The sequence below is a fragment of the Myxocyprinus asiaticus genome, chromosome 36 (genome assembly GCF_019703515.2).
Source record: "Myxocyprinus asiaticus isolate MX2 ecotype Aquarium Trade chromosome 36, UBuf_Myxa_2, whole genome shotgun sequence".
NCBI lineage: Eukaryota > Metazoa > Chordata > Actinopteri > Cypriniformes > Catostomidae > Myxocyprinus > Myxocyprinus asiaticus.
This window is the reverse complement of record NC_059379.1, coordinates 21,595,350-21,613,679: the sequence shown is the minus strand read 5'-3', so window position 1 is coordinate 21,613,679 and position 18,330 is coordinate 21,595,350. Positions and strand designations below refer to the sequence as shown.

The 18,330-nt window shown below is 42.1% G+C and overlaps 1 protein-coding gene across 2 annotated transcripts in view; it reads left to right on the top strand.

The window, feature by feature from the left end:
- Nucleotides 1-17,416, top strand: part of LOC127427493 (carbonic anhydrase-related protein 10) — a 287,921-nt gene extending 270,505 nt beyond the window's left edge. For both annotated transcript variants that reach the window (XM_051675144.1, XM_051675143.1), the window contains 4 exons: nucleotides 572-644; nucleotides 3,723-3,877; nucleotides 4,162-4,336; nucleotides 16,615-17,416. In XM_051675144.1, the coding sequence (XP_051531104.1) occupies nucleotides 572-644; nucleotides 3,723-3,877; nucleotides 4,162-4,336; nucleotides 16,615-16,637 (426 nt within the window). In that variant the 3' untranslated portion in view covers nucleotides 16,638-17,416. The remainder of the gene's footprint in view (nucleotides 1-571; nucleotides 645-3,722; nucleotides 3,878-4,161; nucleotides 4,337-16,614) is intronic.
- The last annotated feature ends 914 nt before the right edge of the window (nucleotides 17,417-18,330 follow it).

Below are 18,330 nucleotides of genomic sequence, written 5' to 3'. Positions count from 1 at the left end.
TAAAGTGATTTGTGTTGTAGTCATGAGGCACTTTTCTTTTAATTTCTGAAACTGAACGTGTTTCAAATTAGCAAATTAAAGTGGAGTCAAAAGAAAGCAAGAGCACACTTATCCTTGTTGGCTCTGTCAACGCTTCTTACTAAAAAACAGTCACAACTTTTGAAGAACTTGTCGATCATTGCAAATGGGTATGTCGTAAGTGGTTCTATCAGGTGTCATTAAATTACAGAACACTGTTGGGTTCATCCTGGTGTAGTTGTGTAAAGTGTTTCAGTGCTTAAATGGTCTAAGTAAATTTCAAGTGACATGACACTACCTGAATGACTGGGAGATTTTCCCTTTACTTCCCCTGAGATGTTTGTTTCATATTTTATTTTTTATTTTTTCTCAGTTATGTTTTTTGCCATTTAGAAATAAAGTTGTCACTACTAATCTGCTTCTCTTCACGTTCCCTTGACCCTTTCCCCCTGCTTACTCCTCTTCTTTTTTCTTTCCTATCTATCACTGTCCTTCTGCCTCACTTTCACTCTGTTCCACTCCCCTCCTTCCCTTGACATCTGTTCCATTTCAGATATCTGAGACTTCAAATTCATTTCTGAATCGAATGTTGAACAGAGACACCATCACAAGAATAACATATAAAAGTGAGTGAAAAATTCAGACCTCACCATTTATATTGTTGGTAATAAGAAACATTTTTGTTTTTACATATTGTTCTGTACATTGTAAACAAGTACACTAAAGCTGAAACTTGGACTTAAAGGTTCACTTGCTGTCTTAACCCCTTTTATTGTCTTAGGGTAATTTCTGACCCTTCAAAATATTTGTTATGAACACTGCATAGCTTGTGGTACTGAAACCAAACGTTGTGACTTGGTCAAGACTTTCAAAACAAACTAAATAAAAAAAAGTTTTATAAAGTTTAAAAAACATATATATTTTTGTTTATAATTAAGAGAAATAACAATTTAAAACAAATTGTTTCTTCCATTGACTTAATGGGTATGGGAAGAACCAGTTGTGACCTTTAACATTAAGACTTTCTGGGTGTTATACAGCTTTTAATATTTTTATTTTTATTTTTATTTCATTTTTTGTATATCTGTGAATCAATTTTGACCTAAAAATATTTCACATTTTCTCAAGTTTAGCCCCTAGCCCCATATTATTTTCTAAATTCCCACCTGCCCCACTGGGCAAAAATATCTATTATGGCACCTTCCTAAACCCCTGTAACACTGCAAAAAATTGATTGAAATTGGTGGAAAGGAAGAGATTTCTTGCAATGGATGTGCAAAGTTGGCCCATTTTGAAGGCTGAGAAAGACAATAGAGATTCATTTGTGAAATAGGCATGTACTAAAATTGTTACTCCAAAATGTACACTGTTGACTTTCTACAAGCAGAATACATCAGAAATAGTTGAAGTATAGTTAACATATTATAAAATGTCCAAAGTGATTGAAATAAATGTAAATTGAGACATCCTTGGTTTTTAAATATATATATATATATATATATATATATATATATATTCATTAAAAATTATGTTACTCCATTAATATTCAGCATATAGCATTTTCTCTCCCTATCATTATACACTTTGGGACCACAATAAAACAGATTTTAGTAAAAGACAGGGACAACTGTACCCGAAGGACAAAAGGAGGGTGCAGTTTATTAAGACAATAGGAGGGTTAAAGGGATAGTTCACCCAAAAATGAAAATATTGACCCTCATGTTGTTTAAAACCCTTACTACTTTATTCTGCGGAACACAAAAACAGTACATTTATAAGAATGTCCTGTTTGCTGATTTCAATATGGCAGTTGATTGTGACTCACTTTAAAGCATAAAAAAGGACCCAAATATGTCCTAAACGTAATCTATGCAACTTTTTGGGGTAACTATCCTTGTTTATGTCAAATCTTAAGTTTTACTAAAGTGACATCCTGTGGTGTTCCTTTCACTTTTTGACTACTTTAAATTAAATGAATGACTACCGGTTATAAAGAAAATGTGTCATAAACTCTGAAAACACCAAAAATAAGTAGAAAAAACTGTCAAGTTAAATGAATGGAAACAAAGATTAGTTTATAATGATGACAACTTTTGTAAACTAAAGATTTTTTACAGTAGCTGCTGTTGTTTTTATAGTTTTTTTTTTTTTTTTTTTTTTTTTTACTGTATAAATTAACATTTATGCTAAACATTCTTGATTTGAAAGAATCAGTTCTGGAATATTTCATGGCTACACTGAAATGCAGAGTAGTAGAAATCTTCCATGGCATTATGCTTGAGCTCACCAGAGGGCTTTTGAAAAAAGGGCTTCATAATTGAATTAATAGGGGTGAAAGAGTGGATGAATAGATAAAGCTTTCTGAACCCTGGTGGCTGGTGCTTGTATCCCAGGCCGCAGCGGTGCATGAACACAGGCTAGCCGAGCTCAGGGAGGACTAGCAGTACCGGGGGAGAGCAGAGGAGAGTGGGCTTTGACAGCTGTCAGAACCCCCCACCCACCTCCCTGGCCTCACGCTCTGTTCCCCCACCTCCTTCATGCCGGCTGAATATTACCAGCCCTTACTGCACCGGTTGTGGAGCTAGCGCATGTATTTTTCAAATGTACCCCCCTCCTCCACAGCCACAAGGAATTATTTATGCCACCAAAGCTATCAAAGTTCTGCATGATGATCCCAGCAGAATTGCAAACATGCAGGGATTTTCACAGCCTCAGATAGAATGGTAATCAATGGGATAGGGTGAGAATAATGAACTATTTCCTCTGGCTGATATGAGTCGGAACCTATTACTTGTCTCTTGTCAGTGGAAGGTGGGTTCAGTATGTCCTGCTACTCATAAATTCAGCCCTGCGTTATCTAAATTTGGCCCGCTATTGTGAAGTCAAAATAACACAAGCTGTCACCGGCCACCCAACAAATCAAAGGCAGAGCATACATCCAGCTGAAAAGACTGGAGTTTTGGCAAACAAAGGTGCCAGTTTTTTTTATTATTTTTTTATCATCTGCAGAGTTCTTTGTTACTGTTTTCTGTTAGTGCTTTGCTGTTGTTGTTTGGACATCATTTCTAGACATTCCTTTGTTATTTACGTTTTTAAGTTATTTACTCATGTCATTCCAAACCCATATGCTGTTTTGTTTTTTTCCTCCTTTTTTGTGTGGAACACAAAAAGACCACATCTGTCAAGCTGTTAAGTCCATATGACTTGTTCGCTATATTCCAAGTCTCATGAAGCCATATGATAGCTTTGTGTGAGGAACAGACTGAAATTTATGTCATTATTCACTTATAATCTTTTCCACCAGTGAGCTGTTAACTCGAGAACTGTTGCGAACGGATCGTTGAATCAGGGAATCAAACTTGTGACAGTACGTTGACAAATTGGATTTTTTATTTTTTTATTTTTTTTATTTTGGAATTTGGCAGATGTGAGTTATGTGTTCTTGTATCGAAAAGAGGAGTGGGAAATGTCTCTCTTTGGGACAACATGAGGATGAGTAAATAGTTGCAGATTTTTTGTGAACTCTACCTTAAACATTGAATTATGAAGAGGTTGCTGAAAATTATGCCGTTGGGTTTGGAATTTATTTAGAGCATTAAAATGGCAAATTCATCTGTGTAAATTTGCTCTCTAGACTGGCTTTATGAATTCAATTTAATGAATAAACAACAACATTTCATGATGCGTTCCCTCCCTTTGTGTAGATGATGCATACCTTCTCTCTGGGCTAAACATTGAGGAGGTGTATCCAGAGACATCAAGTTTTATTACTTACGAAGGGTCTATGACAATCCCACCGTGCTATGAGACTGCCACGTGGATTCTGATGAACAAGCCAATTTACGTCACAAAGATGCAGGTAAATGAAATTAGACTCGGCTAACACCGTACTACTTGAGGCTGAAACATGTTTTTGACACAGCAGATATACAAACAGTTAACACATGCAGTATAAGCTGTTCTTAAGTGACATACCCACATGTTTGGTGGATCTCACGTAATAAATAGTCTTACAGAATGCCGGTTCCCTAGACGGTTTTGATATAGGTCTGTTAGGATTGGATTGAGTGTGCGATAATCGCCTGACCTGCCATCAGAGAGCCAACTAAATAAATGCTCTGTGTGTATGTGTTGTCCCTACAGATGCACTCCATGCGACTTCTCAGTCAGAATCAGCCCTCACAGATATTCCTAAGTATGAGTGACAACGTGCGTCCAGTACAGCCTCTGAACAACCGCTGTATCCGCACCAACATCAACTTCAGCATGCAGGGCAGGGACTGCCCCAACAACAGGGCACAGAAGCTGCAGTACCGAGGTTTGTGTCAGTGTTTCTGTCACTTATTCACTATGATCTTTCATTCTGATTTGAATTAGAGAGTGTAAGTTTGTTTATCCCATGATAAAACAAAAAGTACAAAAAATGTTTCTACTCATTGACTTCAGGACAACACTGACACTGAGTGGGGTTTAAAAGTTTGAGTCTACATGGAAAATTTGGGATTCAAAATCTAATTTAAAATTTTGACATTTTTAAACAAAGAAACTTTTTGATGTAAAATTAATATGAAATATTGAAGATTTGGCACTATTTCTAGGTCACTGATCACTTTGACCATGTTCACCACTTTGAATAAAGGTCAGGTTTTCTTTCTTTCATTGAAGCACACAAGATGCTTGTTGGAACATTCTTAAATAATGCTGGGGGAACGGATCATCAGGAATTTAACAAATTCGTGGAGTGCATGCCAACTCAAGTGCATGCTGTCATTAAAGAAAAAGGGGAATTAAAAAATGCTAAAAAATTCTAAAATTCATGTTAATTTTTCAATTGAATTCTTCACTCAAATTGTTATGCTGATAATATAATTTGTAATTAATAAAATTTGAAAAATGTGATATAGAAGCATTTCGACAAGTGGACTTTTTAACTCCTTTGTATAATACATGTTAAGATAGTTAGTTTCCAAGTGACTTTATCGAAGAGGTGCATCTAAAATAAGTGACCTTTTTCTTTATTCTCTTCACTTTGCACAGTCGTGACCTTTGCAGTGTTTGGTCAGATGTAAAGGCAGTAGCTCTACTTGTCTATTCAAAACACATAATTGCAACACTTGCATTAAAGTGGTGCAGTTACAGTGGACATAAACGATGAGGTGTAAGAGACGGATAATAATGAGAAGAAATTATTTGATTTTAATTGAACAGTACAAGCTGGTGAGGGTTTTAGATTATCTAAAGGTCTTATTTGCTCAAGTAGCTGAAAATAAGTGAAAATGGAGCCATCTGACCCAAAAATTATGCAACATAAAAAGTAAAAAATGTCATTATGGACCCTTTACAAAGACTGCAATGATGTATTTCCGCCATATTTCAGCAGCGTAACTCTAGCATTTTTATATATATATATATGTATATAATTTTATTTTATTTTTTTTAAACAATTATTATCAAGTGTAAATTTATAACATTATGATTTGTGTTAAATTACCTTGGGGAAATTTTTTTTTACCACAGCTGATGAGAGAGTGACAGTGAATTTAGCATTTTTTTTTTTTTTTCATCTGACTGCTGTAATCCACCGCTCTCTATTTTTTTCCTCTTGTGGAAATTCGTGGAAACGTAAATGGATTGAATGGATTTTTTCCACTGTTGGAGCACATGGGTAAACAAAATATTTGCTGTGGACTTCTATTCACAGCAACAAAAATGTACCTGCAACAGTTTACTTTGGCGTTCCAAAAGACAGAAATCTGAAAAAGGTCCATTTACTTACCCTCACGTCATTTCCAAGTCCATGTCCTGTTATTTTTTTCCATCAAACACAAAAGGAAAATTTGGAAAAGACACAGCATAGATTTGGTCTGAACATTTTGTTTTTACATATTGTTCTGTACATTGTAAACAAGTACACTAAAGCAGAAACTTGGACTTAAAGGTTCACTTGCTGTCTTAACCCCTTTTATTGTCTTAGGGTAATTTCTGACCCTTCAAAATATTTGTTATGAACACTGCATAGCTTGTGGTACTGAAACCAAACGTTGTGACTTGGTCAAGACTTTCAAAACAAACTAAATAAAAAAAGTTTTATAAAGTTTAAAAAACATATATATTTTTGTTTATAATTATGAGAAATAACAATTTAAAACAAATTGTTTCTTCCATTGATTTAATGGGTATGGGAAGAACCAGTTGTGACCTTTAACATTAAGACTTTCTGGGTGTTATACAGCTTTTAATATTTTTATTAAAAGGAAAATTTGGAAAAGACAAAAGGGGGGGGGGACTTCTATCTATCTACTGTATCTATCTATCTGTCTATCTGTCTGTCTGCCTGTCTGTCTGTCTGTCTGTCTATCTGTCTATCTGTCTGTCTGCGTTAGTATTAAAATAATTATAATTCCCTAAACATTGGGAAATATTAAATGTGTAATTTATCCTTAGGCTATAATAATAACAACAGGACTGCAAGTCCCCAAGAATTTATGATCAAAAGATTGTTTCATTACAATACATTACACTGTGCATAATAACATTTCAAATTAATGCACATATAAAAAAAACAAATTCACTTTCATAGCATACACAATACACAAATATTTAAAAATATCATATCAAACATTCTTTCTTATCATAAAATTGTAATTCTAGGGTGAAATGCTGGTGAATTAAATACTGGCTGCTACAGCGTTCCTGTTAGAGAACTCAGGGTTATGTAGGTGTTATTGAGGCTTTTACTGATTGCTCATCAGTGAAAGTAGTGGACATGCAAGGTTTCTAAAAAGTAAACAGAATAAAAAATAAGCAGCAACTGAATTACTGAAGTATCTCTTTTGTACCTCATGATAACATAATATGATATGTAACATAATATGTATGTAAATAACATAAAATATGTAAATAAACATCACATAACATAAATATTACAGAAATAAACTATTCTCTCTTCTGATTTAAATTATCATATAACCATTTATCTTTGAAGAATAGCCTAATTAAACACCATATATCATAGCACGCTCTGATTCAAACAAATAGCATTTATCAAGTACAAATGCAGCACCACATGGCGCTGTGTGTATTCAACAACTACTCCGTTTATGCAGCAACAATATGCGTACTGTATGCGTACATTTGAGTACTGCTCCGTGCCACGCTATTCTTAAAGTACTCTGAGTAGCGCTTGTATATGCGATGCTCCACAATTGTGCCAAACTTGAGGAATTCTGAACACTCACAGTCGTTTCGAAATACCGATAATTGGGAGAGGGGGCTGAGGGGGTTGTACTTAATTATTCAGCAGCTTACAAGCAAATATTTACCCTCAACAAATCCATGTAATTACCCATTTCTTCAAATATGTCATTTGTACAGATAAACTGCTTATTATATATAAAATAAACTTGCTGGGTGCTCTGTCATCTAGTAGAAAGTGCTAAGATAATTAGAGGTAATTTCCACTTGAACATGCATCATTTATTGACTGAGTTTGTAGGATAAGTTTCTGAGCCTCAATAAAGTAGCAGTCTGCTCTGGAAGCCATGGGCATCTTCAGATCATGCACACAATATTGTTTGTGCTTCTATCACAATGCCTGAAATGTTGTTGTACAAATTGTTTTACCCCTGAAGCACCAAAGCATCATTAACAAAGAAACAAACTTATCTAGACTGCTCTGATCACGCAATTTAATTATAGAGGATTTGCTTGTACTCTTGAACTGATTATTTTAAGTCGGTATGGCATTTGCTTGAGAGGTTGAATTTACCACCCCAAAGGGTAAATGAGTGATCCAAAAAAAGATTTGTTCCTTTATTACATTTGAGTTAGTAATGGATGAAAATATCTTGGAGGTAAAAAGAGGCATTTAATTAGTGTTGGTTAGGTATCACAGGTCATGTATCTTAACCAGGGAGACAGAAGAAATAGATCCTTTAGTAAAACTATCACAGTGAGGTGTCTGCAGGCTAATTGAATGTTAAATTTTACCTTGAGGTGATAATATTCAGTGCATGAGAAAATTATTAATTCTGGGAAGCTATACAGTGATGATTTATGGTGTCTTGCAAAGCAGCAGACTGATCTCACAATGAAATCAGAAATGGTAGGTTGACTTTTCTTAAGCTAAAATCTGTCTGTGCTTACCGAAATTCAAAACACTGCTCGCGGTGGCCAAAGCTGGAAGTGTTGTTGGGCGAATGGGCACGTGTGAGCTCGATTTTCCTTGTGTAATGTCCACAGAGAGGCACCAAAAGTGAATGCATGTTTTATAAACTGTATCCCACAACCCAAATCCCAAACCTAAAACTAGCCATCAGTACAGTAAAAATTTTATGTTAGAGGGAAAAATGCAACTGTCACTGATTATGTTTCAACCCAGGATCCGAACCCGAGTCTCCCATTTGCTGATGCAACACGCTTCTGGTTTCACCAGGGGAAGGCAAACACACTGGAGCCTATGCAAACATGTCTGATAGAAAATGGCCGATCCTAGGATACAGGAACTCTTGGAAACAACATGCCGACTTCCCGTGTGATCATGGGCTGCAGCTAGAATTAACACTATATTGGGATTGGCGAATCGATCTTGAAATAACTATACTTCTGATATTGATGCTTCTGTATGGGGAAGATTGATCCTTACATAAAATATCAATCTTGTGTTTTTTAACACTAACAATTTTAACATAAACATTCATAAGCTTCATAGTGCTTACTGTTTAGTTAGCAAACAATTGTTTATAGGAACAATTTCTCCATCCGCTCATCTGAACATGAGCAGAATTGCTGAATAGTAGAACGTCGTGGTTACTGGTGTAACCTCCGTTCCCTGATGGAGGGAACGAGACGTTGGTGTCGATGTAGTGACACTAGAGGTCACTCTTGGGAGCCCGAGACACCTCTGGTCTTTGATAAAAGGCCAATGAAAATTGGCGAGTGGTATTTGCATGCCACTCCCCCGAACATACGGGTATAAAAGGAGCTGGTATGCAACCACTCATTCAGGTTTTACGCTGAGGAGCCGATATAAGGTCCGGCCATTTCAGCGGGTAGTTCAGCGTTGTGGCAGGAGGGACCAACGTCTCGTTCCCTCCATCAGGGAACGGAGGTTACACCAGTAACCACGACGTTCCCTATCTGTCACTCACTCGACGTTGGTGTCGATGTAGTGACACTAGGGGTCCCTATACAAAACGCCACAAGGCTGAACTGTGTTACATGAACTGGCGGTGTGTGGTGGGCAGACTTGCTGTGTGCCTCATAGCCAGCGCACCAGGTCGACACGTGACCTCCCCCAACACAGTTATGAGTGTCGAACGGCCCTTTTTGGGGACAAGTCGACTACCCAGAGATAGAGACAGGCTTAACCCAGTCGTGGCCTCTTTCCCCTTCTCTTTTTCCACTCCCTAAAAAAGAAGGGGGATTATCTGACTGGGCCGCCAGGTCTAGTCGGGGGGTGTCCCTCCCAAGGGGAGGACACCGCGGAGACCACACCTCGCCCCAAGAGAGGGGGAGATATTTAAGTGGAAGAATACATCACATGGTCTTTCCAACCATGTGGAGAGCCTTCAAGGTAGATCCTGCCCAATGGGGGAGGAGTTACTACAACATGGAGACTGAGGGGCTCTGCCCAAGGAAGACGCTGTTTGCCAGTAGGGAAACGAACTAGCGGAAGATATAGATCGCATGGGGTTAGCCTTACAGGGAACCGCCACATGCGGAGCACCTACCCCAGAACCGGGATCTTAGTTAGCGCGTGTACTGGGCCGGCAGCGAGTCTCTCCGAAAACTCGACTGCCACAGGGCTCGGATGAAGTCAACCAGGGAACAACTTTTGTGAACACTACTGGGAATTAACAGCACACGTCTTCAGCTCAAAAGGAGGTGGAAGGCGCTATGTGCAAGCGATACACCCGGCCGGCTATCCCGGGCTTATCCGCTTGTGTTGTGTGCCACTACCTGGGACGAAACCGGTTCCACCCGGAGGTTGTAGAACCTTGCAAAGGTGTTGGGTGTTGCCCAGCCCGCTGCTCTGCAAATGTCTGTTAGAGAGGCACCTCTGGCCAGGGCCCAAGAAGCCGCTACACCACGGGTAGAATGGGCTCGTAGCCCTACCAGGGGCGGCATGTTTTGGGCGAGACATGCCATAGTTATGGCGTCAATGAGCCAGTGGGCGATCCTCTGCTTGGAGACAGCGCTTCCTTTCCGCTGTGCACCAAAGCAGACAAAGAGCTGCTCAGAGATTCTAAAGCTCTGCGTGCGATCCAAATAGATGCGTAAAGCGCGCACCGGACACAGCAATGCCAGGGCTGGGTCTGCCTCCTCCTGGGGCAGCGCTTGCAGGTTCACCACCTGGTCCCTAAAAGGAGTGGTGGGAACCTTGGGCACATAGCCCGGTCAGGGTCTCAGGATCACGTGAGAATAGCCCGGACCGAACTCCAGGCACATTTCGCTGACAGAGAACGCTTGCAGGTCACCTACCCTCTTGATGGAAGTGAGCGCAGTCAGGAGGGCAGTCTTCAAGGAGAGTGCCTTAAGCCTGGCTGACTGCAAAGCTCAAAGGGGGCTCTCTGTAGACCCTGAAAAACTACAGAGGTCCGATGAGGGAACAAGGTGCAGCCTGGAGGGATTCAGCCTCCTGGCGCCTCTTAGGAACCTGATGATCAGATCATGCTTCCCTAAGGACTTACCGTCGACTGCATCATGGTGGGCTGCTATGGCAGCAATGTACTACTTCAAGGTGGAAGGGGACAGCCTCCCTTCCAACCTCTCTTGCAGGAAGGAAAGCACTGATCTGACTGCGCACCTCTGGGGGTCTTCCTGACGGGAAGAACACCACTTAGCGAACAGACGCCACTTAAAAGGCATACAGGCGCCTCGTAGAGGGAGCCCTAGCCTGAGTGAACGTGTCTACCACCGCAGGTGGGAGACAGCTTAGGTCTTCCGCGTCCCTTCCAGGGGCCAGACATGGAGATTCCAGAGGTCTGGGCGCGGGTGCCGGATGGTGCCCCTTCCCTGAGAAAGAAGGGCCTTCCTCAGGGGAATTTGCCCGGGGGGAGCTGTCACAAGGAGCGTGAGGTCCGAGCGCCACGTCTGGGCGGGCTCCAGCCCGTTTTGGAGGCATCTGTCGTGACCACGACGCGCCTGGAGACCAGTTCTAGCGGAACACCTGCTCGTGGAAATGAGAGGTCAGTCCAAGGGCTGAAAAGACGGTGACAGACCGACGTAATGGCCCACAGTGTGTCCCGTGGTGCCATGCCCGTCTCGGGACTCGAGTCTGGAGCCAGTGCTGAAGCAGCCTCATATGCATCAACCCGAGTGGGGTGGCCACCGCCGAGGATGCCATATACCCCAGGAGCCTCTGAAAAAGTTTCAGTGGAACCGCTGTTTTCTGTTTGAACGCCTTCAAACAGGCCAGCACTGACTGGGCGCGCTCGTTCGTAAGGTGCGCCGTCAAGGAGACTGAGTCCAACTCCAAACCGAGAAAAGAGATGCTCTGAACCGGGAGGAGCTTGCTCTTTTCCCAGCTGACCCGAAGCCCTAGTCGGCTGAGGTGTGAGAGCACCAGGTCCCTGTGTGCGCATAACCCGTCTCGAGAGTGAGCTAAGATTAGCCAGTCATCGAGATAGTTGAGAATGCGAATGCCCACCTCCCTTAACGGGGCAAGGGCAGCCTCTGCGATCTTCGTAAAGACACGAGGAGACAGGGACAGGCTGAAAGGGAGGACTTTGTACTGATACGCCTGACCCTCGAACGCGAACCGCAGGAAGGGTCTGTGTCGAGGAAGGATCGAGACGTGAAAGTACGCATCCTTCGGGTCTACCGCCGCGAACCAATCTTGATGCCGGACGCTCGCTAGAATGTGTCTTTGCGTCAGCATCTTGAACGGGAGTCTGTGTAAGGCCCGGTTCAGTACTCACAGGTCCAAGATTGGCCGCAACCCACCGCCTCTTTTCGGTACAATGAAGTAGGGGCTGTAAAACCCCTTCTTCATCTCAGCTGGAGGGACAGGTTCTATCGCGTCCTTCCGTAGGAGGGTAGCGATCTCCACGCAAGGTAGCAGCGTTTCCGACTTTCACCAAGGTGAAGTGGACACCGCTGGACCTGGGCGGATGCCCGGCGAAGTGAATCGCGCAGCCGAGTCGGATGGTCCGGACCAGCCCTCGTGACAGACTGGAAAGCGCAAGCCATGCGTCCAAGTTCCGTGCAAGGGGGACCAAAGGGACAACGTCATCGGATGTACCGGCGGGTGGGGCCTCGCGGCGGGGTGGAGCTCGAGGTGCCACACCACATCGTGGCCGTGCTGAGTCCGAGGACATCGAAGCACTTACCTGGCTCCTTGTGACCAGCCCCGGAACAGCCTGGGACGGGGGAGGAAGAGGCCTGTCCTCATGACCCGTGGAGACTGTCACATCGGGGGCGGATTTGTGCCACAGCTGGGCGCTCAGGGCGGGAGACCGCCGCTGGAGCGCCAACCTGCCAAATGGAGTGGTGGACGGTGGTCGTGATGCCAGCCGTACACACTGGATATGTAACCCAGGGAACAAGGAAACCACTCTTGCAGAGCTCTTGAGTACTGCAGCCACTTAGGCATGCAGCGCAATTAAATGCAAAAGGTAACAAAAAGATGAAGATCTGCTTACCAGCTCCAGAGCAGCGGGTTTCGTTGTCCCTGGGTCGCCCGTCTCAGGGGCGCTTCGAAGATCTCCGTGGGTTCTTCGGTGCCGGCTGTGAGACGGGTGGCGTCGGCTTCCTGCGGTGGGCTCCACGCCGGGGCCGGGCCGGAGGGGCGGGCTGTGGCGGAGCCGGTGCAGTCACCGCAGGGGGACGCCCTCGGCGATGAGTAGATGGGGTGCGGGATCTTGAGCCACGCCGGGGCAGGATAAGCCGGCTAGCATCCATCTACTGCTCTACCATCGAGAACTGCTGGGCAAAGTCCTCGATGGTGTCGCCGAATAGGCCCACCTGGGAAATGGGGGCAGCAAGGAATCGTGTCCTGTCGGCCTCACCCATCTCGACCAGGTTGAGCCAAAGGTGGCGCTCCTGGACCACTAGTGTGGCCATCGTCCGCCCGAGAGACCGCGCCGTGACCTCCGTCGCTCGGAGAGCGAGGTCGGTCGCCGAGCGCAGTTCCTGCATCAATCCCGGGGCGGAACTACCCTCGTGCAGTTCCTTTAGCGCCTTGGCGGACTTGCAGGAGAGCCATGGCGTGCAGGGCGGAGGCGGCTTGTCCAGCAGCGCCGTAGGCTCTGACCGTCAGAGACGACGTAAACCTACAGGCCTTGGACGGGGGCTTTGGGCACCCGCGCCAGGTGGCGGCGCTCTGCGGGCATAGGTGCACCGCGAGCGCCTTTATCCACCGGGGGATTGCCGAATAACCCTTGGCCGCCCCACCATCGAGGGTAGTGAGAGCGGGGAAGCTGAAAAGATTGGGACCGGGCAGTAAAAGGTGCCTCCCACGACCTTGTCAGCTCTTCATGCACTTCCGGGAAGAAAGGAACGGAGCAGGGCGTGGCTTTGAGCGGCGCCGCGAGCCCAGGAACCAATCACAGAGCCGTGAGGGTTCAGGGAAGAGCGGTGAAATCCACTCTAACCTACGCTCGCGGCTGTCCGGGAAAGCATGTCGTCATCTCCGCGTCAGCCTGTGACCCCGAAGGGAGGAGCCCAGCTGAGGCTTCCGACTGGACGAGCCCGCTCTCCAATGCTGCGCTCGAGAGCTCATCACTTTCGCGGGCTCCGAATAAGAGGTCGAACTCGCCGTGAGACGAGCCAGCGGACTCACCCGGAAGCCCGATCGGGGCAGACGAGCGTGCTGGGGAATGGGAGGTCCGCGGGGGGATACCCGGCGGAGGCGGTCCCATTGTGGTCCCCAAATCGCCCCCAGTGCTAGCCGCGCTGGCCTCAAACCCGTGGGTAAAAGGACCGAGGCGGGAGCCTCTGGGGTGGCTCGCTTTCTTACGAAGGCGAGCCGCGACCGCAACGTTGCCATGGACATCCACAAACGCTGTCTCCGCGTGAGCAGTGCCCAGACACGAAAGACAGTGATCGTGACCATTAGAAGGCGAGAGATAACGAGCACAACCAGAAATAACACACAATCGGAAAAGCATCTTTAAAAAGACGCGTCTTTAAAAAGACGTTCCGTGTGTGCGCTCTTTTAGAGAAATATATACTCTTTTAGAGGGGAAAAATGCTCTTTCAGAAAATATACTCTCTAGTTTTTCTGCCGAAGCGCCCAGGGGCGTTCTCTGCAGTGCACCAGTGCAGAGGAGGGAGTAGCCGCTGAAATGCGCCGTCAGATCCAGCAGGTGAATGAACAGTAGTATTCAGCTCAGCGAGCATGACCGTTCGGCTCCGAAGAGAAAATCTGAATGAGTGGTTGCATACCAGCTCCTTTTATACCCGTATGTTCGGGGGAGTGGCATGCAAATACCACTCGCCAATTTTCATTGGCCTTTTATCAAAGACCAGAGGTGTCTCGGGCTCCCAAGAGTGACCCCTAGTGTCACTACATCGACACCAACGTCGAGTGAGTGACAGATAGGGAACAAGCAGTCACTAACAGCTTATTCAAACAAAGACAGCAGTGTAGTATTGAAGTTTTTCATTTATTTTACTAAAGTATTTCTCCTAAATGACCTCCAAGCTAATTGTAGTATAATAGGATTGTTTTTTCAATGTTTGATATTACTGTAAACTCAATTTTACAAAAAAATAAAAAAAAATAAAATCATAATTTTTGCACACATAGCATTTTAAATGTAACAATTTTGGATGGATTTACATTGAGAGTTCCATTTCTTTGAGATTTAACTGTATAGGGCCTTAACAAAGGAGATACCAAAAGGAAAGATTTTTTTTCTGGATATTAAGATATTTGTAATGCTTCTGGACTTATTGGCAATCTAACTTTGGAAAACAACACCAAGGTTTTTGTTTTGCTTTTTTGGACCACTGGCAACAAGGGTTGCTGATATAAACTGAACTTATTTTTTTACCTGTAGTTTTGCTTGCAAATTACAGGTGTAAATTATCATTATGCCCCTCTCTTCAAAATAATGGATTACTCAGTAAATATTGTAAAAATATCCATGGCATTTAAAATTTTGGTTTTCATTATCATTTACAGTTGAAGTCAGAAGTTTACACACACCTTAGCCAAATACATTTAAACTCAGTTTTTCACAATTCCTGACATTTAATCGTAGAAAACATTTCCTGTCTTAGGTCAGTTAGAATCACTACTTTATTTTAAGAATGTGAAATGTCAGAATAATAGTAGAGAGAATTATTTATTTCAGTTTTTTATATCTTTCATCACATTCCCAGTGGGTCAGAAGTTTACATATACTTTGTTAGTATTTGGTAGTATTGCCTTTAAATTGTTTAACTTGAGTCAAACGTTTTGGGTAGCCTTACACAAGCTTCTCACAATAATTTGCTGGAATTTTGGCCCATTCCTCCAGACAGAACTGGTGTAACTGAGTCAGGTTTGTAGTCCTCCTTGCTCGCACACGCTTTTTCAGTTCAGCCCACACATTTTCTATCAGATTGAGGTCAGGGCTTTATGATGGCCACTCCAATACCTTGACTTTGTTGTCCTTAAGCAATTTTGCCACAACTTTGGAAGTATGCTTGGGGTCATTGTCCATTTGGAAGACCCATTTGTGACCGAGCTTTAACTTCCTGGCTGATGTCTTGAGATGTTGCTTAATTTTTCCACATATTTTCCTTCCTCATGATGCCATCTATTTTGTGAAGTGCACCAGTTCCTCCTTGCAGCAAAGCACCCCCACAACATGATGCTACCACCACCATGCTTCACGGTTGGGATGGTGTTCTTCAGTTTGCAAGCCTCACCCTTTTTCCTCCAAACAAAACGATGGTCATTATGGCCAAACAGTTCAATTTTGGTTTCATTAGACCAGAGGACATTTCTCCAAAAAGTAAGATCTTTGTCCCCATGTGCACTTGCAAACTGTAGTCTGGCTTTTTTTTTTTATGTCGGTTTTGGAGCAGTGGCTTCTTCCTATGTATGTAAACTTCTGACTTCAACTGTAAAATTTTAGCTGGGGATGTTTCTGAAATGTGGTTGATTTGATATAGTTTAATCCGATTTAACCCGAAATAAGTTTGAAAATTTGAAATTTCATCATATTTAATATGAATAATTTCTTTCTAATGTAAAATGGCTATAACTGCCTGTTTTTAAATAAACTTAAAATATAATAAAGGTGTCTGTAGTGGTGTTATAATCAGCATTATTAGCCTTGACAGTGCTTTGTTTTAGATTGAAAAGAAAGTAAGTGGTATTCCCACTCCCTAGCACTATATTTGAGTTGTGTTTTGTTTGTTTGTTTGATTTATTGGGGGGGGGGGGGATCATTATTTGCATCAAGTACTTTAATGTCACAATGCGGTAGTGTGCATTTGTATATACAGTATGTAGACATTTTCCAATGTTAAATGATGAGCAGTTAGAAAGGAGTGTTGGATTTGAAAGTCTGTGATCTCATAACAGAAGTGGAGTAAAGAGAGTATCTGAGTATGTTCAGTACAAAATCTCAAAATAGTATTTAATTTTCCCCTTTACAGTGAATGAATGGCTGCTGAAATAGAGTGAGGATGTGGACCAGCCCAAGAACACTAAGTACAAGAAACAGAATCAAGAGAAATGATGGAATAGTACAGACTGAAGACTGACATATGTCCTGCCCAATAAAGTCATGACGTTGTAAAGAAAAAAGAAACCCCAGCAAGAAGAGACTTTGCACTGTTGGCAAAGAGATCCAATTTCATACATCAAGTCAAAACTAGTGACATACAGTTATAACCACACAAATGTTTTGATACTTTTTTTTTTTTTTTTTTTTTTTTTCAAAAAAATATAACATTTATTTCATAGCCTCTTCTCCAATGGAACTGAAAGTTTTTAGCCTTTGTACATATGGACAACTTGCTACAAATCTGGGAAAAAGGGACATAGGACACTGAACCCACCGACCAATTCAGAGACATCCTTGAATCATAACTGCAATCTCAATCTTTGTTTGCTCGTGGCGTGGAGAGGAGGACAGGCAACAACCTTGCAGGTTTACTGTCAAGACAAAAATCATCATACAGAAGAATCTGGGGGGATATTGTCTGCGATAAAAATGAGAGTCTTGGCGTTGTAAATATAATTATTAATGCTGAAAATGAGTACGTAAAGATACAAATAAACATTTAAAAAATAATATCAGAGGGAAAAATAAATGAAAAAAGATCAATATTTTATGCTTGGCGCATTTTGAATTTCTGGAGCAGAGCTGATGCCTTTTTTCTGTTTCATTGTTTACAATGGTCATACACTGTGTTTGATTAATGTTATCAGCCCAATAAATGTGTTTGGAAAGTTCATTTTTGTAAATATTTTTTGATGTCTTCGCCTTGGATACTCATTGCAGCGTTAATGTAAAATGTGATTTTATTCCTGAGTTTGCACACATAAATATTGAATGAACTTTCAAAAAAGAAAGAACAAAAAACCTTACATTTGTGTGGACATCTAAGTAGCTACTTTAAAGACCCCATGAAATGAAAAGAACAGTAGTTTTGTTTTATTTTAATTTTTAATTTTTTTATTCTATATCTATTAGCTTTGAGGTTATCTATATGCTAGTATACACCTAAATGTTAACAAAATTATCTCATAGTTGATATATGCATAGACAATGTACAGTCTTTCTCGCCAAGGAAAATGTACCCAAAGTATTGATGACTCATGTTGTGCACCACAGATTTTTGTCCAATCAAATGCACTTTAGAATGATAATGTATCTCCCCCTGCAACTGACTGGCAATTAGGAAATTATGGTGAATGGCGGGGATGAAATTAAAGCCTTTTGACCCTTTGATATGTCCCACACAAATTTCCTGTTACAACAAAGCACAACAGCAAAGAGTCCACTTTTTTAGGCATCATGCTTCTCAGACATAAACCAAACCAACCAGCTCCATGGTCCATCTATGACAAACTTTGATTTGAGGCAACGATTACTTTAAAATCTAAAAAAAAAACACACAAAAAAAAAAGGGTCAGAGTCTGTGTACTTAATGTCTTAAATGAAAGCATTAACTACAGTCTCATGAAGCATTGCAGATTAAAGTAACTGAATTAAATACGAAAGAAAATATATAAAACAATTTGATTTAAAGTTGTTAGAAACCATATATTTTGATTTAATTGAAAATGTTCACATATTTGCAAATATACAAGTAGTTTGAGAGTGTAGGGAGACCGACTCAGTTGTGTCATTCACAGTGCAAGTG